The 23272-nt window shown below is 36.3% G+C and overlaps 2 protein-coding genes across 2 annotated transcripts in view; one reads left to right on the forward strand and one right to left on the reverse strand.

Moving 5' to 3' along the window:
- KEL (Kell metallo-endopeptidase (Kell blood group)) overlaps positions 1–21395 on the reverse strand; it is a 40696-nt gene extending 19301 nt beyond the window's left edge. The window contains exons 1-6 of the mRNA XM_039338663.1: positions 21004–21395; positions 12276–12408; positions 10454–10657; positions 7362–7486; positions 1721–1867; positions 745–810 (exon numbers count right to left, since the gene is read on the reverse strand). Coding sequence (XP_039194597.1) covers positions 745–810; positions 1721–1867; positions 7362–7486; positions 10454–10657; positions 12276–12408; positions 21004–21021 — 693 coding nt within the window. The 5' untranslated portion in view covers positions 21022–21395. The remainder of the gene's footprint in view (positions 1–744; positions 811–1720; positions 1868–7361; positions 7487–10453; positions 10658–12275; positions 12409–21003) is intronic.
- Positions 18945–23272, forward strand: part of LOC120306065 (olfactory receptor 10AC1-like) — a 93106-nt gene continuing 88778 nt past the window's right edge. The window contains exon 1 of the mRNA XM_039338668.1: positions 18945–20102. The gene's annotated coding sequence lies outside the window, so the exon portion shown is untranslated. The remainder of the gene's footprint in view (positions 20103–23272) is intronic.

The following is a 23272-nucleotide window of genomic DNA, read 5'->3' on the forward strand; positions in this document are numbered from 1 at the left end:
TTTATCCTATACAGTAGATTAAAACAGGATTATTAACTCTGGCTTCTGCAAATCCTGCAGAACAGCCAAGAATCCATTAGATTCTATCAGTTGTCAAGGGTGGATCCCTTTACTTCTTTTGATGAGGAATGAAGTTCTGAGTATCATGTTGGAATAATTATTACCTTTTCCTCCAGTATCAAATTCATTCTATATCCATATCCCAGGCCAGGATTAATTTGAGGGTATGTCCTTCTCTATACTAAGACAGGTCAACATTGTATCTTGTCTAATTATAGTTTTAAAATGTTTCATGGTTAACATGGAAAACATAAAGTCCCAGCTTCAGCATGAATGTTGAACTTTATTCTGGAGTTCTTTAATAGCACACTTCAGATCATCTCAGCTAGTTCATTCAGGAAGACTATTAGAATAGATAAACCAAGTTTCTTCAAAGTGTCCCACTGATTCAATGTCACATAAAGACCATAGAATATTTCAATTTAGACAAATTACCAGGTGATTAAGGTGATTACAATGGAGACTTCCAATCCCCACCATGAGTTGATGCCACTTTAAAAACACAGACAAGCAATATCATCCATTTAAATTTCTCAGTACAATAACATACATCATAGATGAATGAGACCTGGTGACCCACCTCACAATATATTCTCAGTTTCACACAACAAGCACAAGACATAGAGACTGGCTTGAGAAATGACTAATCCAGAAACAGTACATTAATCATTTAACACAACTTACCTGGGGATAATTCACATTTCTTTCAAACTGATATTCTAGTGGCAACTCAAATTCTGGATGGTCAATCTGAAAAAAGAAAACAAGGATGGATAATAATATCAGCTACATTGCAAACAGGTTAACAATAATCCAAAAGCAATTGTAAGGGGAAAAGAAAGGAAGGAAGGAAGGAAGGAAGGAAGGAAGGAAGGAAGGAAGGAAGGAAGGAAGGAAGGAAGGAAGGAAGACTGACTTCTGCAAAATTGCTGATAAGAAGAGAGTATTGTAAACAGAATAGTGGGTTTTGTCAAGCTGTTATCAGCAATGGCACAAATTTGCATTAAATTTGCATTTGATAATTTATCAGATATAAGCTGATGTAGCAATTTTCAAAGAGGAAAATAATACATTCTGAGTTGTTACTGTTGATAATAAATCATCTATTCCATCATGGATTTTGTTTGGAACGAATAAGCATTTCTAATTCCACTAGACAGAGCAATGATATCAATGAAAGTATCAGATAAAGTCTAGCTAATATCTTTCCTTGATTAAAAAAAAACTATGCAATCCTCCACATTCCAAACATCAGCGTGAATGTTGTGAACAGTGATAGATGCATTTTTCAGAAGAGCTTAGATCTCTCTCTCTCTTTCTCTCTCTTTTCCCTGATCCCCAAAAAATTGCACTAAAGAAGCATGTTCACATATATGTAGTAATACATGACAATATATAAAAAACAAAAACTAAAATACTCATATTTCCATGATTTTCTTTTCTATGGGAAAAAAATCATCAAACCTGAATCCTGGCATAACATGGAAAGGAAAGAGATGAGCAATTTATCATAATGGTCATATTCTGTGTGCTAATTTCTTTGACAGGGCATTCCATTGTTCTAACTCTGCATAAGGTAACTTCATGAAGGAAAATGCATATATATTTAAATCAAACATTTTCACTGTATTACCTAAACTTTGCCTTCTGGCAGTCTTACCTGGATAATATTGGTGCTTGGATCAGATGAACTGGGTCCCACGTATGCTTTGAAGAATGGAAAAGTGTTGTATTTTTCCATGAGTATTTGTAGAGTTTGGTTAAAATCCGTTTCTTTCCAGGAACCGGTGATATTCCAACCACCAATCTGAACAAAGAAAATTTGATCAGTGTTATCAAGAAAAAAGGGTTATAAAATAGCTAATTGTGTACAAGTTCTGAGTTGGAAAATGCTCAGTTCAAATTTCATTTCAGAAATGGACTCCTTTTAAAATAAATAAAACCATAATAACAATAAACACCATCACCACCATATGTAAGAACAGGTTTCATTCTTTTCTTTCCTCATTTGCACTCCTGATAAATGTCCTGCCACACTGTCCTACAACAGAATGCATGGATTACCCGGAGGAAAAGGGAGAGTTAATGCTGCCTTGGAAACCATCATACAAGAGAGGGAGAGGAGGAGCCCACAGTAGTTTAATAGTCAAAGAAAGAAAGATCTGCCCTAATGGGTCAAGCGGTTAAAAATGGCAGGGAGGAAGTTTGTACTTTCAGACTTGCACGATTCTAATAATGTAGCCTTATACCAAAAGTAGATTCAGCTCATCTAGTTGTATTCCCTGGTCGATATATCCTCATTAAAACTAATGCAAAATTGTTGGTTTCCCTCCCCCCTGGAATAAGAGCATTAGTATTTCTGTCAAGATTGTGTTATGGGAAGAAAGATTGTGTTATGTTTTTTTTTACTATTGTTTCAGTCCACTATTATTTGAACTTACTGATGGACTTACAATGTGGCCCTGCCTCAGATGAAGGACCCCAACAACACAATTTTCCTGTTCTTTCCTTTTTAACACATTTCTTGTAGCTATATAGAAGAAACAGTGAGGAAACAGAATTATAAAGTAAAGATGCTGACATCTAGATATCACCTAATATCATGGAGGAGGTAAGTCAGTAGGATAACAAAACTGATCTGAAGCAACCTTTTGCCCATCTAAAAATGAAAAATTTATCAAAATGAATCATGGCCTTGATAAGATGTTGCAGAATTCCATGCGTCCTTGACTTACTTTACCTCAGTAATTTTTGAAAAGAAACCTTCTAAAGGGGAACATTACTGAGGAAATATTATATAAATAAAAATAAATTGGCATGTTGCCCATAATAACTCTCAGAGCAGCAGGATTTTTTAATCTCCAATACTTTTACCAAGTACTCCATAGATAATTTAGAGTCTGAATAATTCCAAAGACCTTGAATAATTGTTTGTTTAAGGGCTATCAAGTCAGTGTTGAATCTTAGTAATCACACATATAAATTACCTCCAGGATGATCAGTCCCTAACCTAGCCCTTCAATCTGCCAGTAATGAACTTATTTTCCACTGTAATTGAATCCTCCCACTTTGCTGCTGGCTGTACTCTTCTGTTTCTTTCAAGTGCCTTGAGTGAGAACTTTGGTTTGATTTCTGCTATGATTCATTTATTTGTTTTCTTAGCTGTCCATAGTATTACTCAAGGGTCTCCTCTAGCAACGTTCAAAGTCATCAATACTCTTTCTACCCTGTTTCTTCTACAGAGGGTCACAAGGAAAACTATTTCACACGTGTGGCATCTAAATATCTTCGCTGCCACCTTATTGTATGCTAGCCTGAACAATTTCTTGACTGCTGGTATTTTTACTCTGATCCTCAATTCCAAAAGGCAGAAGCTATCTATCATTTCAATGTCTTTATAATCAGTTTTAAAGCTGGTTGCTGTACATGTTGACATTAGTTTGATTTTCTTTACATTTATCATAGTCTCATGTTTTTTTGCTGTGTTTCTTAATTTTTCTTATTAGAGCTTACAGATAATTTGCATTTTCAGCTATCTGTATTCAAAAATAACAGAATAACCAAATTGGAAAAGACCTAGGAGATCTTCTAATCCAACCCCCTCCTCAAGCAAGAGACCCTGCCTATACCATTTCAGACAAGTGTTTGTCCAATCTCTTCTTAAAAGCCTTCAGTCATGGAGCACCCATAACTTCTGAAGGCAAGCTGTTCCACTGATTACTTGTTCTAACTGTCAGGAGATTTCTCCTTATTTCTAGGTTGATTCTCTCTTTGATTAGTTTCCATATATTGCTTCTTGTTCTTCCTTCAGATGCTTTGGAAAATAGGTTGACACCCCACCCCACCCCACCCCTGCCACAGCTGTGGAAAATTCCACAGCTTCTCATGGTTGGCAAGATGAAATCTTTTCTATAGTCAATGAAGCACGTATTGGGTTTTTTTCACCCTCTTTGCCTTTTTTTCCTATTCATCATACCCCAGCAATAATGTCTCTTTTTAAAAACCAGTTTGAACTTCTCCTTTTCCATGTAAGGAAACAAATATAAGCAAATGATTGTTTCCATCTAAGGAAATAAATCTGTGTTGAATGATCATAAGCGTTATTTTGCTTTTATGGGGAATTAAGGCTATTGCATAATATTTTTCATACTCAGTTAAGTTTCCTTTTTTCTTCTTTCTTTCTTTTTCTTTTTTTTTTTTTTTTTTTTTTTGGTTACTGGCATGTATACTCTTTTCAATCTGTTGCACAATGTATTGTTCTCCAGATTTGCTGACACAGTTTCAGTGGAACTTTTACTGATTCTTCTTCTGTTACATGGTATATTTCTACAGTTTTTCCCATATGGTCTTGTATCCTTCTATCTTGGTGATCACAGGAGTGTTGATCTAACTTCATCTTCTAGTACTAGGAATTCTTGTAAACAGGAAATTACATTCCTAAGGTATCAGTTACTCTGTCTATTGACATCCTTCAGCATACCATTTCAAAATTGGAAACTCCTTCTGACTTCAGAGATCTTTTGAAAAACTGTTTTCCTGTTTTTCTATGATTGTTTCCTTACCCCACATTCTTACAGATGTTGTATTATTGCTTCTTATCTCTTCTAGAAGCTCTGTAAAATACCTCCTTCCTGAGGTATTTGTCTTTAGCTTCTCTTCTCTTCTTGGCAATTTTCATTGTTCTGACATCTAGTTTGCGGTCTTCTGTTTTGTGGTCTTTGGCAGTTTTTTTTTCACATCTGTACTTAACAACTTATTTGATTTCATTCCATCATTCCTTTGTTTCTCTTTTAATGAGCTTCAGGTTTTCAGAGTGATCCCTGGTGTTCTCATTGAAAATAGAGGCTATATGTTTATATAGTGGAAATTAGTTGGCTTCCTTCTTTGGCGTTACCTTGACTTCTAACTTGCATATTAAAGGTTTCATGTTTTTGCTGTCAGAGATGAGGTTTTCTACCTACTTGTACCTATTATAAAGTTGATTTGATTTCTGTGGTACTCTATCTTGTATACAGGGGTCATGCATAGGTTATTTGAATAATAAGTTAGCAATGAATTAATCTCTGGATTGGCAGAAACTGGTAATTCTCCTGCTTAATTTCTGTTTTCAAAACCATACAATCTAACTAAATTTTCTCCTTTAAGTTCTCTTGCATGCATCTGCTCTTTAAAGATCTAGTCATTCATTCTGCCTAGTCTAGCCTAGTTTTCCTTCCCTAGAATGGTGAATCCATTTCCTTTCTTGTTCCCAGAAAACCATTTCTGAGTTCCAGTACTGCATTATTTCTTCTGCCTTTCTTGTTCTTGTTATCACTCCCTTTCAACTTGCTTCTTTGTTTGATTCTCTTCCCTTTGGAAAGTTGCTTCCACTCCTGGCTCCTGTTGTAATGCGCCTTTATTTAATCTAATAATTTTGTCTTATCTTCTGAACAGTTGTAGTCCCTTGCTCATCCAACTGCAGTATTTTTCCCACTAGTGCCATTTGCTTGCACTTGTTGCAAACATGTTCCCGATTGTTGCAAGTCACAGCAGCAAAGTCAGGTCCATCCATCTTCATTTCTGTTTCCTAAAGCACCATAAATAGAAAAATAATTTATTTCTATTTGTTACCTTCTTAGGTGTCAAATGTATCGTTGATCCATATGAATTCCATTGCAAATTCCTATTGGTTCTCCCTGTTCACTAGATCAGTGAGTATACCTATATTGGCACCCAGAAAGTAATATGAAAACCAAGGAGAAGTTCTGTGGGGTGATTCATATATGCATTTTCCCTACCTGGGATTGCCTTATTTGAAGAATGGGAGCTGAATATGGAAGTTAAGATGGTTTTTCTGGAGGAAAAGTTTGCCTTTTAAGGAACTATGAAAACTCTTTAGTATTAGATCTGTGATTGGCCTATTTATAGTAATAAATAAACCTTTAAGAAAGTCTTAGAAAAATAGATCTGGAAAGAAATTTTATGTCCAAAGCTACATTGTCATAATAATCTGTCCAACAACCAGCCACAAAAGAGAACAAATAATAAAAGTGATATAACAAGCAGAAAAACCCACACCACACAAGAAAAGATCGTCACTGAATTACCATGTTCAGGAGGGATACTTTTTGCACATCCTTGGAAAGTATTATTTTATTAATACTCAGTTTTATGAGACAACAGATGAGAGAGAGAGAGAGAGAGAGAGAGAGAGAGAGAGAGAGAGAGAGAGAGAGAGATTATTTGCTGCCTTTTTATCATTTTATTTAAGCCGCAGGAACAAGCTACCCTGAGCAGAAAAGTGGCAAGATATGAAGCTGGTGTCATTCCTCCTCTTCCTACAATAACTTTCTTTGCAATTCAAAATGTTCCTCTGATGTTCTGAGCCCAGGGACAAGAGAGATGTGGGTTTATCCTTAATTAGAAATACAGGCTTGCTACCTTTTGTCAGCCTTGTAAGTTAATCCAGATAAGAGGTGCCCACAGATCAACTAATTCTACTTTGTTTTAAGGTTACGCTAACAGAATCTTACCAGTTTGAAAGTACATTTTCCCCTCATTGTCATTCAGTCCGAGAAACTAGGAAGGATCCCTTCTGAAATGTTTGCCACACCCACATTCCTCCTGTGGGCTAATATGCCTCTTATCCAATTATTTCCCTGGCTGTGGCTCTTCTCCCTGTCTCTCAAGGTCATTCCCACATATCATTACATCTTTACTTTTAAAACTTTCGAATTGAGTAGATTTTAAAAATAATGGATTCCAGTCACTAAGTTCTGAGAGTTGACATTTTAATAAGGAGGAAACTATCAATCTAAGAATAGCAAATAAGGGAGAAATAATGGCAATGAGAAATGAATCTAAGTAGATAAGAATTTAAGAAACAACAGAAAACAAGAGCAGAAATATAGCCTAGGCAGGATAGAATATTTATATTTTATAAACGTATGTCAATAAGAAATTGTTGTTGTTGTTAATTGCGAAGTCGTGTCCGACCCATCACGACCCCATGGACAATGTTCCTCCAGGTCTTCCTGTCCTCTACCATCTTCTGGAGTCCATTTAAGTTCACACCTACTGCTTCAGTGACTCCATCCAGCCATCTCATTCTCTGTCGTCCCCTTCTTCTATTGCCCTCAATCTTTCCCAGCAATAAGAAATAGGAACATCATAACCAACCATCAATTATTTGAGTTTCTGGGCCAGAAAGTAAATGATCATTCATGTTATGTTCAAGGCTAATATGAAGAAAATGGAGCATATAAAAGGATACATCTATATCTGGGCAAAAGCAGACATCCACATTAATGTACAGTGATCACCTCATTTATGAGCTTCTTCAAAGGCTCGGCACCTTGAGCTTCAATCTGATCCGTATTCATGCAAGAGGTATAAAACTGCACAGCTTTCTCCTTTGCTGAGCCATTAGTCCCAAGCTGTGGTTCCTCTGAACAAGAGAATGAGTTAAAATCAACAAAATCATTGGGAGCTTATTTTTTTTAAAAAAATGTGACATAACCCAAATTCATTTCAATATAACAAGCTATAAAATGCATAGTGAAACAAAGCTAAAATTCCTTTATTCCAATAATGGTGCTTTCTATTTTGATATGTGCTTCTTCAGCATATTATATTATTTGTAATCAACTTTAAAAGATGCTATTTGAAAAGAAGCATCTGAGTGAAACCAATACATCCATTTAACTGGCTAGCAGAAATCACCCTTAATTTAAACCATATTAAGTTTAAATCATATCAGGTTTATTAAATCAAATCATATTAAGCTTATATCCATGAGTTCAACAAAAACAGATGAGCATTTCCATATGCTTTGGCATTCATAGGTCTGCTTTATTGCATTAGGATATAAAGTACAATACTTTTACCCAGCCACTTCCTTCAGAGGTGTTAGTCCCATTGCCTTTTATTGATCAGGGAATGGAGGTGATGACCCTTTTTCCATCATGGAAGGGGTTCCATCTATGGTATATTTCCACATTCAGAAATATAAGATGACTTGATATTCAAGGCAGAAAAATGAGTCAATTAAAATTAAGGCCACAAGGTATTTCAGGTTTCTTTTTCGTGGGGCTACTTATTTCAATGGAATAAATAAATAAAACTGGGGGGAAAATAGAGCAATGAAGGATACAGCAAAATAGAAGAATGCATGTGCGAAGGAGCAGCATGAAGATATTTTGGCTGCAGAAATCAAAGTTTGATCATCACATTAATTTGGTTGCATTAATTTGGTCCCACACAATGATCTTTCTTTTGAATATGGCTAAAGATGACATATTGGACTCCAATATCCAACTCTCCAAATGGAGACTTCCACAAAAATACCTCCAAAAATGTTACTTGATTATATTATATTGTACAGATGAAACTTTTTTATTAATTGGTAAGTTGATATGATGCCATAGAGAAATGCAGTTGCTCTGGGACTTATTAAATAGCTTACTTCTGGGAGAGAAATTATTTGGCTGGATTTAAAAACTACATGAGGGATTGCTAGGAACTGGGAAATAGTTCCCAGGATACAGGGCTAAGTGAAATGAGTATCGTTTTTAGCAAAAGAACCAAAGGAAGAAAGTGAATTGGGCTGAAGAAGTCTTTAGGAAAAAAAGTACTGAATTAAAAAAAATGGAGAGAGTATTCTAAAGGAAAGACATTGAGCTTAAGATGTTTATTGACAGAATGAAACCAAAGAGTGATTAGGAGGCTTATCAATAAGAGAAAGGTAAAGAAAGAAAAAGTCAACAACATTAATGAATACTCTGAGCTAGTATGTCAAAAGTAATTCTGTAAACACAGATTTATGTTTTGTACACCAGAAATAATCATTCCTGAGTCAATTGGATATTGCAATGGTTATTCTGCACCTTATTTACATCACAACTAGACTAATGCATTATGCTTGAAGAATATCTGGAAAAATCTTTGGTGTAAAATACTCCTGTTAGTGTGCTTCTATGTATTGATGTATTGAAAACAACCAAAACCAATACAGAATTCAGTTTAAAGAAATAGTCTTGAACTTCAAACACATAACAGATCTGATCTTATTATGTGCAGAGACCTCTTTATTATAAATATTGAAATCTGTCAGAGAAACTTTTCTTTATATATGCTTATTGATTGAGACCTACGGTACTTTTCCAGCACCTGAGAAATCATCTTTCCTTGTATCATTTTATTTTATTATTGAATTTATACTCCAACCTTCTGTTTACATAAACACTCAAAGTAGCATATTGTGTAACAATTTAAAAGTACAGAAGGTAAAGCACGGTAGAACACACTCTATTTTGAGTTGTGATTGTCTCTGTTCTCTCTGAGGGGTACTTGGTGCTCTCTGAGCTTGGTTGTTTTCTTGCAGATGTTTCATTATGCCAACTAGGTAACATCATCAATGAAACATCTACATAAAAACAACCAAGCTCAGAAAGCACCAAGAAACCCTTATTTTGACCCTGAACTACAGATATTCTTCTTTATCAGTCTGTTTTCTCTGCATTCAAAAAGTGCATCAAATGGACTTTTTTGAACTTGGCCTTTGGAATTCTTTATGTTTTATTGAAGGTCTTTTCCCATTTGAAAATTTTGTTTTTGATTGTATTTATATATTTATTTTTAATGTTAGATGACTTGTCTATGGGGATTCTCAATCATCCAAGTCATGGTTGTCCCAGAGGTGCTTTTTCAGGAGGCAACTGGACTTTCTTGTTTTTCTTTGAAGATGTTTCACTTCTCATCCAAGAAGCTTCTTCATCTCTGACTGGATGGTGGGGAATGGAAGGATTTATATGGTATTTCTTGCAGACAGTTGGTTATTTGCATTCTTTGAGAGTCCTTTGGCCTGAAACACCTTTCTAAAAGAATGCAAATGACCAGCTGTCTGCAAGGAATATAAATATTTCCATTCCCCACCACCCAGTCAGAGCTGAAGAAACTTCTTGGATGAGAAGCGAAATGTCTTCAAAGAAAAACAAGAATGTTAGATGACTTGGCGATCATTTTTCTTTAGCAGAAAGGAGCAAGAGGAACTGAAGCAGCAGAGATGGTAGATATGCAGAACTGAGAAAGGAAAACTCAAGAAGAAAGTAGGTAACTAATAGAGAAGAATATGTTTCTTATAAATAGGTAACTGGCAAAAATGATATATGGAAATTATAGGTTACTAGGGTCACAACAAATGGCTAAGATACAATACAATGCAAGCGGTTTCAAATTTGTTCATGCCACAAAACTTGTTCATTAAAATCATGATCATCTTCATCATCACCGTGATCATCTTCATCACTGTAGCAGTCCTATTTAGAATATGTTCCTGGTCTTTGCCCCCCACCTCACCCCAGATATCTGCATAGAATTTTGACCATAGAAGTAATCATATGTATTTTCCCTCTACCTAAAAGTTTCTTCATGATGAGATGGTTTTCTTCCAAAAGTACATCAAACACATTCACTGAGGGCATATCCATGTTCCATGCGTTATTAGCCTCCCAGTTGCCACATGTATAACTGAAGAAGTCTTCACAAGGATCAATAGTGCCATTCTGGGCTTCCTGAAGTCTAGCCAGGAGCACCAGGCAGGACGCAGTATTACAGCTTTCTGGAAAAACATAGGAATAGGAAGGAGGGATTGTAAATTATCTTGCCTTTACTTAAAAGTATAGATTGTTTTATACTATAATCACAGGAAAACCGATAACTTTATATACATTTCTTTGTACAACTTCCTGCATCAGGAAAAATAAAAATAAAATTCCTTAGAGCAAATAAGGGGTGGATAAATGAGAGGGAATGGAATGGAATGGAATTAAGATTGTGTTGAAATTCTTCCCTGCCTTCTAGGATGCAATCTCTTCCATAAGGAACAATTTGATTAATGGCTGTTTTCCATCTACTTTTTCCTTTGATTTTTTTATTCTTTCAAAATAAGTTCCACATTACTCAGAAAAACGTTAAGTAACCAATTCCCTTGAAATGTGCTTCCCAGAATGCCTTGAAAGTCACATGATATAAATCAGGCTAGATCGCCTATCTACATATCTTACACTGTGACTAAGTGACTAAGCATAGTCTACAATAGAATTTGCTATCATCCATCTACTCCCTCCTCAAGGTCTTTCTTCTATCTTTTGGCCATATATATTTAGCTTCAGTAATGTTGTTTGGTCAATGAAGCATCAGAGAAATGGTAACTTCTAAAAGGTGGTAATCAAACTGAATATCTAGAGTTACACCAAGGAGAAATATTTATACTGAATATTTCATTAATATTTCAAGATATGGGGATGCTATATTTTATTATGACAATGCATTGTACAGTAGCTGGCTGTGTTTTTAAAATGTAAAATCAGTCTGTGCCCATTGCAGAGAATCTGGATGTAGGAAATAGTTCTCAGGATGAGATTCCTGTGGCTAAACCTATTGAACCTCACTGTCAAACTGTGTCAGCTGAGAGTACATTACCAATGTTCTCTTGCAGATTCTTTTACAGGAAAAATTACTAATAGTGTATTAAGTGTTTTCTACAAATGTATTTTGATATTACTGCTATCTTCATTGAGAAACTATGATAAATGAGGGGATCTTGGGATCTTCAAGAAGCAGTTTAAAAATTGAGATGTAAGGGTCTTCTAGGAGTTTTCTGAGACTGGGGAAGTTGATATGATTTCCATAACATAATAATCACACTTTGCAAAAATATGTGCAACTTTTCTCATAATTCTGTGGTGATCTTAGTTGGTAAATATCTTTATACAAATTATTATTCTGGTAACTAAACATTAAAGCTCTGAAACTTGATTCCCTCATTTTCCCTGTCATGCTGTCATTCTGCTCGAATACTAACTCAAAGAAAAGCTTTTTTTATTTTTTTGCTAGCATCTCAACCAAATATGCTCTATCAGATATACATACAAAGAGCACCTACATGCTACCAGGAGCAACTGACCCCCTTTTAAAAGCAGATCACTTCCCAACAAGCTTCTGATCAGAATTCTGTATAGGATTGCAATTTCCATGCTCTTTAGTCATCATAACTACCCTAAAGCAACTTTATGAAGTAACTTCAGATTTAATTAGGCATTTTTGGTTCCCTCAATCTAACAAAATGTTTTTATCACTCAGTTTTTATGCTTAACCTGGAGAGAACTGGTGATAAGGGAGACCCTTCAAATGAGCAAACACAGAATAAGTTATAAAAAAAAGGAAAGCTCTGATACCTTGATCACATGTAATGATGGAGAAGACAATGACTAATACAAGACCAATGACAGCACTGAAGAGTAGAACATAAAGGAACAGGGATTTTCTTTGATGACATCTTTGCACAGTCCCACTTGGATCTTCATCACTCTAGAATCAGAAAAACACAGAAGCAAGTTATTTCCTTGGATAGACAGGACTACAATAATTCTTATCCAGGAACCAAAATCAGGAGAGGTTTGAAGTCAGGTGAAAATCAGGTAGCAAGTATCAAACCACAGATGATGAATGAATGAATTAATGGAGATGGTTAAGAGTGGTAGTTCAACATGAATTCTCTACACTCGTTCTAAAATATAAGAAGTGCAGTTATACAACAATCCCTCATTGTTACTATTTAATAATAATAATAACAATAATAACAATAACAACAACAACAACAACAACAACAACAACAATAATAATAATAATAATAATAATAATAATAATAATAATAATAATAAAGAGTGAAGAAGAACTTAAAGTCCAAACTCAATGGAGGAAATACCATAAAGGCAATCAACACCTGGGCAATTCCAGTCATTAGGTACACAGCTGGAATAGTGGATTGGACTCAAGCAGAACTAAAAGCAATGGATAGGAAGACCAGAAAAATAATGACAATAAATCATGCCCTTCATCCACGCAGTGACATTGACAGACTTTATCTACCAAGGCAAATAGGAGGGCGTGGAATGCTACAAGTACATCAGATGGTTGAAGAAGAAAAAATGGCTTTGGAAGAATATCTGAAGAACAATGATGAAGATGCACTGAAATTAGTATATCAGGAAGGCTTACTGACTACTGGAGAGACCAAACTGGCCTACAAGAAAGACCAAATGAAGAACAGAATAGAGGCATGGGAAGACAAAGCACTACATGGCCAATACATTAAAAAAAATTGCTGGGAAAGCAGATAATAACAAGACCTGGCAATGGCTAAGAGCAGGAAAATTGAAGAAAGAGACCGAGGGACTAATTCTAGCTGCACAAGACCAAGCCTTAAGGACAAATGCATATGAAATCAAAATTGAAAAGAAAGCAACAGACAGTAAGTGCCGCCTATGCAAAGAAGCTGAAGAAATAGTGGACCACCTTGTAAGCTGTTGCAAGAAGATTGCACAGACTGACTACAAGCAGCGGCATGACAAAGTAGCAACAATGGTGCATTGGAAGATCTGCAAAAATATCATTTGCCTGTAAGCAAAAACTGGTGGGATCATAAAATAGAGAAAGTCATAGAAAATGATAAAATTAAACTGCTCTGAGACTTCAGAATTCAAACAGACAAGCACCTACAACATAACACCCCAGACTTAACAACTGTCGATAAGAAAGACAAAAAAGTCTGGATAGTGGACGTGGCAGTGCCTGGAGACAGCAGAATAGACGAGAAAGAACTGGAGAAGTTAACAAAATACAAAGACCTAAAAACAGAAATAGAAAGACTGTAGCAAAAGCAAGCAAGGGTAGTACCAATAGTCATAGGCTCCTTGGGTGCAATCCCAAAACAACTGGAGCACCACTTAAACACCATTGGCATTGACAAATTTGCTATTAGTCAATTGCAAAAGGCAGCCTTATTAGGAACTGCTTCCATCCTGCGACGATATCTCTAATAACATCAAACATCCATATCTGCCTATCCCAGGTCCTGGGTAAGGACTCGATAGGTAGACAAAATGCCAGATCCAATCTGAACATCTGGCTGACTGTGCGATGATCCATAATAATAATAATAATAATAATAATAATAATAATAATAATAATAATAATAAAGTTGAAAGGGACCTTGGAGGTCATCAAATCCAACCCCCTGCTCAGGCAGGTAAACCTATACCATTTTGGACAAATGGCTATCCAGTTTCTTCTTAAAAACTTCCAGTGTTGGAGCATTCATTGCTTCTGGAGGCAGGTTGTTCCACTGGTTAATTGTTCTCACTGTCAGGAAGTTTCTCCTTAGTTCTAGGTTGCTTCTCTCCTTGGTTAGTTTCCATCCGTTGCTTCTTGTCCTGCCTTCAGGTGCTTTGGAGAATAGCTTGACTCCCTCTTCTCTGTGGCAGCTCCTGAGATATTGGAACACTGTTATCATGTCCCCCCTCGTCCTTCTTTTCATTAAACTAGACATACCCAATTCCATCAACCTTTCCTTATATGTTTTAACCTCCAGTCCCCTAATCATTTTTGTTGCTCTTCTTTGTACTCTTTCTAGAGTCTCAACATCTTTTTTACATTGTGGTGACCAAAACTGGATGCAGTATTCCAAGTGCAGTATTCCAAGTATTCCAAGTATTTTCTATTCTATAATATCAATGAATTATTTAAAAACACTCATGTTGCATCGATATTTGAATATAATCAATATAATGCTTAACAAAATGACTAATATTTCACTAAAATGTACAACTAGTACTTTCTATGAATACTTCAGATTTTCTAAGCAGAATCACTTCTTTTTTATTTGTATAAATCTTATACAATTATCAATACTCGGGACTTAGAATGTCACCTTTTAATTAAATGCCTTCTATTTTTATCATTTTTCAGTGTTTGGGAACTCATTGCTTGTAGTGATGCCACTAAAACAGACCAACCAGAACCCAAATCAACAATATTCATGGAGTGAGGAGCTTCCAGGTGAGGTAGGACTGGTTTACTTTCTGATGAGTATGACTAAACTGTCTAATTCATATTCTCTTTACAAAAGTCTCTATGAGTCCATTTAGTTCACAATGCTCCTTCTTTTACTCTGGAAAGCTGAATCAGAGGTGGGATATATCATCAGTTTTTAAAGCAAATGGAGAATATGTAAGAAACATACAAAATGAAATGTTTTGATGTAAATAGGAGTATGGATGGAAATAGAGATGGAAGTGAACAAATGCCAGAATGAAACAGTTTAGGTGGGATGTAAAATAGTCAGTCAACAGAACCAAAGTGTTATAATACGGATAATGGAAAATACATCTGAGGATTTTTAAATCGCTTCTCTTTCTTTTTTTAACTCTTTCATATACTTCCTGCTCTCTAAAAAAATTGGATAACAGGATACTCTGCAAGCTCTTACTTGTGCACTGAAAAATTAATACAACCTTGGGCATCACATGATATAGTCAGCAGCTTCAGGTAGTATATTCACACCTGTCATATCAAATATTCCAGATAGAACTTGCATAACAACTTTCATAATTAAACTTTCATAACATCACCTCAAATCAATTTGCGTGTATCACTGAGAGTCTTCATTCATCGATCATTTCTATAGAAGCAACCTTGTCAAATTGTTGCCACAGAAGTGACAACCTACTTTTATTAAAGTGGAGACTATAAAAATCAATTAGTTGATTTCTAAGATGCAACCCATAGCAAGCATTAACACCTGGATAACCAAGTCTGGGCTCAGAAATTAAGCAGAATCAGGACTTGGTTGATTCTTAAGGAACTGGTCTCCAGGGAAAACCAAGGCAGTAAGCTAGACTGGGCAGCAGCTAGCCCTGATTTGTTTTGATGGCAGCCTACCATAAAGTATGGGGAGGAGAGAAAGAGGGATACAGCGAGGGGGATGAAAGGAACTAGAAATGCCAACCGGAGACAACGGTTGAATGATTTAAGGACACAGGCATGGAAATGGACTATGAACACCCATCAAAGAGGCATCAGACTTTAGAACTGTTACCAAACTCACTAATTTGAACCTCATTGGGCACTCTACAAGTTAACTGGGGGGGGAGGGCCTGGGAGAAAGGGAAAATTACCGGCTTTATGCGGGAATCCTCAGATATGTTCTGCTTACGCTGTAACCACTTGGCTTTAGTAAAAGTGTACTTTTCACTGCAAATGAAGTCAATGGTCTTTCTTTCCTAAACACCCAAACTGGGACAGGCCTTACAGAGAAGTCCAAATCATCATCATTATCATCATCCCAGAAGGCAAACCAAACAAAAGTCACGTAGACAAATCTATGAAGTTACAAAACATTGCACTCTCCTTTAAAGAGAGTATTATTTTTGATGTATCTAATTGCTTTACAGATCCTGAAAATCATGAATTAAACTATAAATCTATACACACATATGCACACAGTACTCCAATGGTTCTAACAAGAAAACAAAATGGATGACTCCATGAAATAACTGGGAGCTGAGCTTAATTTGAAACTTTACTTTTTCATGTCTTGATTAAATTAAATGACATACAGTACATGCACTTGCAAAAGTCCCTATGTTTTCTAGAGCTACTGCAAATGCATCAGTGTTTTTCAATATCAGCAACTTCAAGAAGTGTGGGGGAATTCTGGGAATGGAAGTCCACATATGTTGAAGTTGCTGAGATTGAGAAACAGCAGTTTACAGCATAAGTAAAGGAAAAGTAACTTGTACAGAATGATGGAAGTGCAAATGCTGGCCCAAATTTGCCAACAAAGATACCTCCCAGTCCTCTCTGTGTATCACTGCCAGTACAATACGAGGTCAAAATGAAGTAGTTGAATCTTAGACACCTGATTCTTTTTCAATCTGCCCTACCACACATAGTGACTGACTTTTTTGAAAGAATGAAATCAATCATTAAATAATTTTGCCATTTTGGCAACTGTCTCAAACCCATGGCAGCTCTTCCAAGTCAGAAACTGACAATACCTTCTTTAATATTTTGAACTGAAAGGGATAGAATACATTATTTTCAGCATGATTTTCTACAAGAGAGCCAAGTTAGATGTAGGTGCTGAGTAGAAACCAGGATACCATGAGTTCTAGTCCTTCCTTAGCCATAAAACCCTTCTTGGTGACTTTGGGCCAGTCATTTTCTCTCAGCTCAATTCACCTCACGGGATTATTGTGGGTTAAACAGAAAGAAATATTGTGTACGTTCACTGCCTTGAGTTATTTTTTTAAAAAGTTAATTATTTTTCATACGGAACTAATTTATACCCTGAATATTAGGGCAGAGACTGCAGGGTCTTACTTCTTTTCTTTTAAACATTTTTTCTATGAAGTGGCAAAGAGCTAAACCTTTTCATAGATAATGGAGAATCTTGGAACAGTCTGTTCACTAAACCATTCCCTAAACATTTGTCAGCTTGAGAACCAACCATCACAATTATTTTTACATAATTCTACAATTTTCTAGAGCTGCAATCTGAATTTAGCATGTTGCATTGTGCTACATATTTTTTCTGCAGATATAAGCCTGTGTGAGAGAATTGTAGGGAGGGTGGCAGCTGAGGAAGGAGGAAAATGATTATTGTATGCAGAGATCAAGCCCAAGATCCACCGTAGCACCTTCAGCCATACAATCACTGCCAGGTCATCCTCAACTCTTGACATTTCTGTATGCAGGCCTATAAAGCAAGGATTGCGAGATCCCTGGAATAAAAGATTCAGGGAAAAGGTTTGGAAGAACCACTTTCCAGGGTTCTTCAAGCTTAAATCAGCAGATGGAAGCAGCATACAATACTACTTGGCCTATATATGTATGATAATCTTCAATCTAGTGTAAGGTGACCAACCGTCCTCCTTTAGGGAGGACAGTCCTCCTTTTGTGAATTCTGTCCTCCCTCAAAAAATGTCCTCCTACATGTCCTCCTTTTCGATATTTGAAGACTAATCTGCAGGGCTTTTTTTTCTCATAGAACGCTCAGAATGGCATTCCAGCACCTTTTTTTGATGTTTTTTTTTTTCAACATTTGCATGAGCTGTGCTACTCCCCCTATTGGCTTTCAAAAGCCAATAGGAATTGCTGCTAAGCACGCCAAAACACCCAGCCAGCAAACTTTGCACATGTAAGTTATCTGCAGCGAAGGCGAATTGGCAGGAACTTTGCACCCCTCCCTGCTACCCAACTACACCATCTCCTAGTTAGTCCCGAAGATACCTGGAGGAGACTGGAGTAGCAACGCCATGGTAACTTTCTCTTGATCTTCGGCCCTGCTAGGGCAATAATGGCTGCGGGTGCAAGAGGCAGGGGAGACGGGCTGCTGCAGGCGGGAATGTGAGGGTCGGCAGTAGCCGGCTGCCCCTCGTGCTATGGGAGCCACAGGGCCTGCTCTACATGGCGGGGCAGCAGTGCTGGTGGGGCGGCTGCAGGCGGGGGCACGGCATGTAAGTATAATTACAATATAAAATGTTATTGTTACAAATGTTTTTTACTATACATTTATCATATATAGTGTATTCTGTATTATTGTTGCAATGAATAAAATGTTTCTTTTATTTATGATATTTTTTCTTCAATTTATTTGTGTCCTCCCTTTCATTGTAAAAAAGTTGGTCACCTTGATCTAGTGATCTCCGTAGGAGTTGGAGCTGAAACAGCTGGAATTCCCAACTGTTAGGATTGGACTGGGAAGTTTGGGCGATGTTATTCTAAGAAAAAACAACCTGCTTTATCATATTCAGTAGTAAAATAGAGGAAAATGTAGTAAAGAGCTATCTTACATTTTCTCATCTGGAGCTAGGCCAAAACAAAACTTAGTTAGCCTCATTTTAAAAAAAGGCAGAATTAACATAAATCTTTAAGGTGCATACAATATATAATTACATCTAATTTCCAAGTCAAAGTAACTTTAGTACTATGTGTAGCCTTAGGTGTTAATAACAGTTCATCAAAGCAAATCCATGGTACAGAAATATTCTTCTATTGAATATTGTGCAAGATTCCCAAAGTTTAATTTTTTTAAAAAAAAGAATGTCATACATATAAATAACATCTGTTTTCTCATTATGTGAAGTCTGTATCATTATGTGAAATCTGAACTTTGCATGCATGAGGCAGCTCAGTGTTATTTTTGGTATTCTGTAAAATGACAAGGTTAATTTTCCCTGAATTTCTCCATAAAATTCCATTTTGATCTGAAATTTAGGAGCTCTGCCCATGCCAAATGTTGCTCTTGCTTAAATAAATGAACTTTGCAGGAAAAGGGTTCAATGTTGTCATATTTTCTTTCTAACTGGAATGTCCTTTACAATCAGATTATCATTGTTTATTTCAACTATTGTACCTTGGAAATGATGCTAGGGCAGAATTTGAAAAAGAAATGTATTTATTTGTTTCACTATCTCCCATCTCTCATCAGTAGAAGCTGGGGGATGGGAAGAATATATTTTGTGCCAGGCTTGTTTATATGATAGTTTTAAAGATGAGTTTTGCTTTGTTTTGTTTAAAGAATAGATGAATGAATTAATCTCATGTACTCTTCTTCACTGCTTTTTACTCCCAGGTGTTAGTACTAATTCCTTGTTACTTCTCCTTTCCTTTACCTCAAAACCCATTAATGTTGTTCTGAGATTTGCCATATGTAACAGTATTTCTCATCACGTGATCTACTTTCACTCTCAATGTTATTAACTTCTCATAATATTGAGACCTATCAAGAACCTCCAAGAATATTTTTAGAAGACCTATGAATTAATACTAAAGACAAATCAAGTTGACAAGCATTTATCCAAATAGTCACCAGGAACGAAGCATGACACTGTGACACAATGAATGCTCTGTGAAATTTGGCAAAAATAATACTTAACAGTAATCTGCTCTATGTTAAAATTTTCTTCTGTTTTAGCTAAAAAGAAAACAGATTCTGAAGCATGTGGTTTATAAATCCCTATTGTGAATCCTATGGTAGTTAGCATTTTCTTATGCTCTAGTTCTGGCAAATTTCAATGTGTTCTGATTTAAAAGATTTAAAAGTTGTTTATGCTTTTCCGACAGCAGGGAGACAGCTATTTTTCTCAGTTTCAAAATTGGGAATCAGGTAGAATGGGCTGTCTCCTGGACAAAGATAGACACAAGGATCTCACTGCAAAGTAAGTGAAATATATGTGATATATATTCTATCATCAAAAAAGTTCTCATTGGAACATTGAGTAATTAACATAAAATGTGAGTTATCTAAGTAATAAGTAAAAAAAACTCATCAAGTTTGTATTTGTTTGTATATTTCTTAAGGAAAATCTCTATCACTTGCGATTGATCTTACTTTAAAATATGTTTAGCTTAAACAAATCCAGCACAACATATTCAAAGGGGGGGGGGGAAATGGAGGTCAAATATTGTAAATGAAAATATCTGACAAGCCAAGATCAGTGCAGCCAGACCTCAAAGATGACTCAATTACATTACATATCATTACATTTCAAAAGCAGTTGTAGATAACTTGTTGGAATGTTGTTCAATTTTTAGGAAATGACTACACAATCTGCAGTGGACTAACTAGAGAATATTAAAACTTAAGTCCCTAAAAAGACATAATTGTTGCTCAGTGGAGCATGTGGAAATGGGAATATATATACAATTTTTGTTGCAGAGGAAGCCTTTGTATGAATGATCTATGTTTAATTTCTAAAAATAGATATGTTGCTGCTATACACTAAAAGTTTTTGATGTGTAATTTTGTCTCCCTAATTCTGAGTCTGGCTGTAAATGATCTAGAATCCAAGTTAAAAAAACCCTCTCTGCTTCTGATAATTTCTCTATCCTAGAGTTAAATCTGGCCCCAAAAACACGTATACACATAAAAATTCCATTTTAGCTGGTAGAAGTTTGTGTGATGGTAGTGATAGAGACGAGGTGTATCTTTTCATTCTCAATATCAAGAGCTAATTAGCAACATACCTTTTAGTTCGCAAATTAAAGCAACCAATGCCTGAGAAGATAAATGCCTAAAATAAGGTAAGCAAAGAGAGAGAAAAGTGGGCTCTATCCTACCTGCGGAGATGTTCTCATGATTTCACTTTTGAATTCTTTGCAAAGCTTCTCTTTTTCTCCGTGTCCTTTACTCCACCTTCTCCTTAGAGGTTAGCAAAGTATATCATTTCAGAGCAGAGACCAAGCTTTCTGCTCTTACTCTGGCTGGAGGCATGACAGAGGAGGAGATGGAGGAGGAGTGGCAGGGAAACTGGTCAAAATAAAATCCCTGAAGGAAAAAGAAGCAGATAACTTTCCCACCCACTTCTTCTTTGTGTCATGGTTTCCTCCTGGAATGTGCAGTTCAAACACACTTTCTACTCCTTGGAATGGAACGTATATATCTTTTTCCCCCGGTGACTGCACAGCAACTTCATTGCCTGCAATGGTTTCAAGACTGCAGCCCCTGGCTGTCACGTTGCTGCTCTGTCCCCCCACCCTCAGGGATATTATCTCTTCCTCACATGCACATGGAGACACACCCAATGCTAGGACCCAACTGCTCAACCACACTTGACATTCAATCCATAGTTTGCCCTCACAATTGTCCTGCTGCTGCCTTTTACCCATTTTGCCACAATTTTGCATGCCTCCTTTGATCTGATATATTTTCTGCACGCTGCCTGTTTCAACTTGCCGTGCTGGGCCCTCAGGCTTCTGTTAACATTAAGGTACAAATAATGCAAGCTTTGACTTCCACTGATCCGTCTCCTTGTTCTGCCGTTTCTAAAACAAGTGATACTATAAATGTATTTCAGTGACTGACATTAGCACAATATTTTCTTTATGTGAATAGAAAATTCATAAACCTCTTTTGAAATATGCAGCCGTCCAAATGCTAGACTTCATTATATAGTCTGGTAAGCTTCTTCTCACTGGAAAGCACACTTGGACAGAAGTTTTGTGGCAAAGAAAGTGAATGCTTAATTTTCCTTTTGTCAGCTGCTTTTTTCTAGCTCCTTCTAGATCAGGGGTAGGCAACCTTGGCTCTTTTATGACTCGTGGACTTCAACTCCCAGAATTCCTGAGCCAGCCATACTGAGCGGAAAGGGAGAGTTTCCAAGCTGAGCCATGCTGGCTCAGGAATTCTGGGAGTTGAAGTCCATGAGTCATAAAAAAGCCAAGGTTGCCTACCCCTGTTCTAGATGGAGCATTGATTATGTTACCTAGTCCAGTAACGAAATCTCTACAAGCAAATAACTAAGCTCAGAGAGCACCAAGGACTCCAGAGCAATATTTTTTTCATTCTTTTCATCTCATTTCTTAACCCATGATTACATATACAAAGAAACATTAGAAGATATTGTTTTCTGCTTCTAAATGTCTCTCTCTGGAGAACATGGCAATGGAGAATATGCCATCAGACGCCTTTTATATATGGCCGCAGTGTAACTTGCAAATTCAGCCTGTTTAGGTCAAATTTTCTGCCCTCAATAACTGTGCCCAATAATTCTGTATTTAATTTGATTAGGAGGAAATTTGCTTTTTTTTAAAGGAAAAAAAATATATTTTTTTTTTGCTTATGAGATTTAGAAGCCACCTGACTCCAGAACAACTCTGAGAACTTTATCCTAAGAAAAATAATAATCAATAAAAGGTTGTATGAGTATGGGCAAATATCACTTCCTATATTCTCCTTATAACATTATAAACCTAGACTAGGACACACCCCCAGATATTTTATCCTGAATTGCACATTGAGAGTAGCATTCTTGCAATGATGAGATAAAGATTATTATGAAATACTGCTGGTTTTCCAGTCGGCTGAGTGTAGCCCTTATTAAAAAAAAAAAGCTGATAGTTAAGGGGAGGAGGAGGAGGAAGAGGAGGTGGAGGAGGAGGAGAAGAGGAGGAAGAGGAAGAGGAAGGAGAAGAAGAAGTTCCTTGAATAGGCTGAGGAAAAAGTTAGTTTTTTTTTCTCCTTAGCATAGTATTTTTCTGTGAAGTTTCTTCATCTTTCAATTATACAACTTCCATCTGATATCAGTAGAGATAATTCCAGAAAAAATGTATATATAGGATACACCCATTGCTGAATCTCCAATAAGAGCTTTATACTAACTTAGAATTAGCCTCAAATCTCAACAAATGTATTAAGGGATAAAGACTATTTAATTCTGATTTTGTGTCATCACCCTTAAAACCACTGGAAAGACGTTTGTAAATGTTTCCAGATTGCTCTGAAAGCACTTGTTTCTGCTTCAGGTTTTATTCTGCTTTTTCTTTAGAGGCAATACTTTTTTGACAGATCCCATCACTGCACTCTCCCCAATCTCACATCTAATACTTT

This window comes from Crotalus tigris, unplaced genomic scaffold, assembly GCF_016545835.1.
Source record: "Crotalus tigris isolate CLP2741 ecotype Arizona unplaced genomic scaffold, ASM1654583v1 scf7180000017716.2861928, whole genome shotgun sequence".
NCBI lineage: Eukaryota > Metazoa > Chordata > Lepidosauria > Squamata > Viperidae > Crotalus > Crotalus tigris.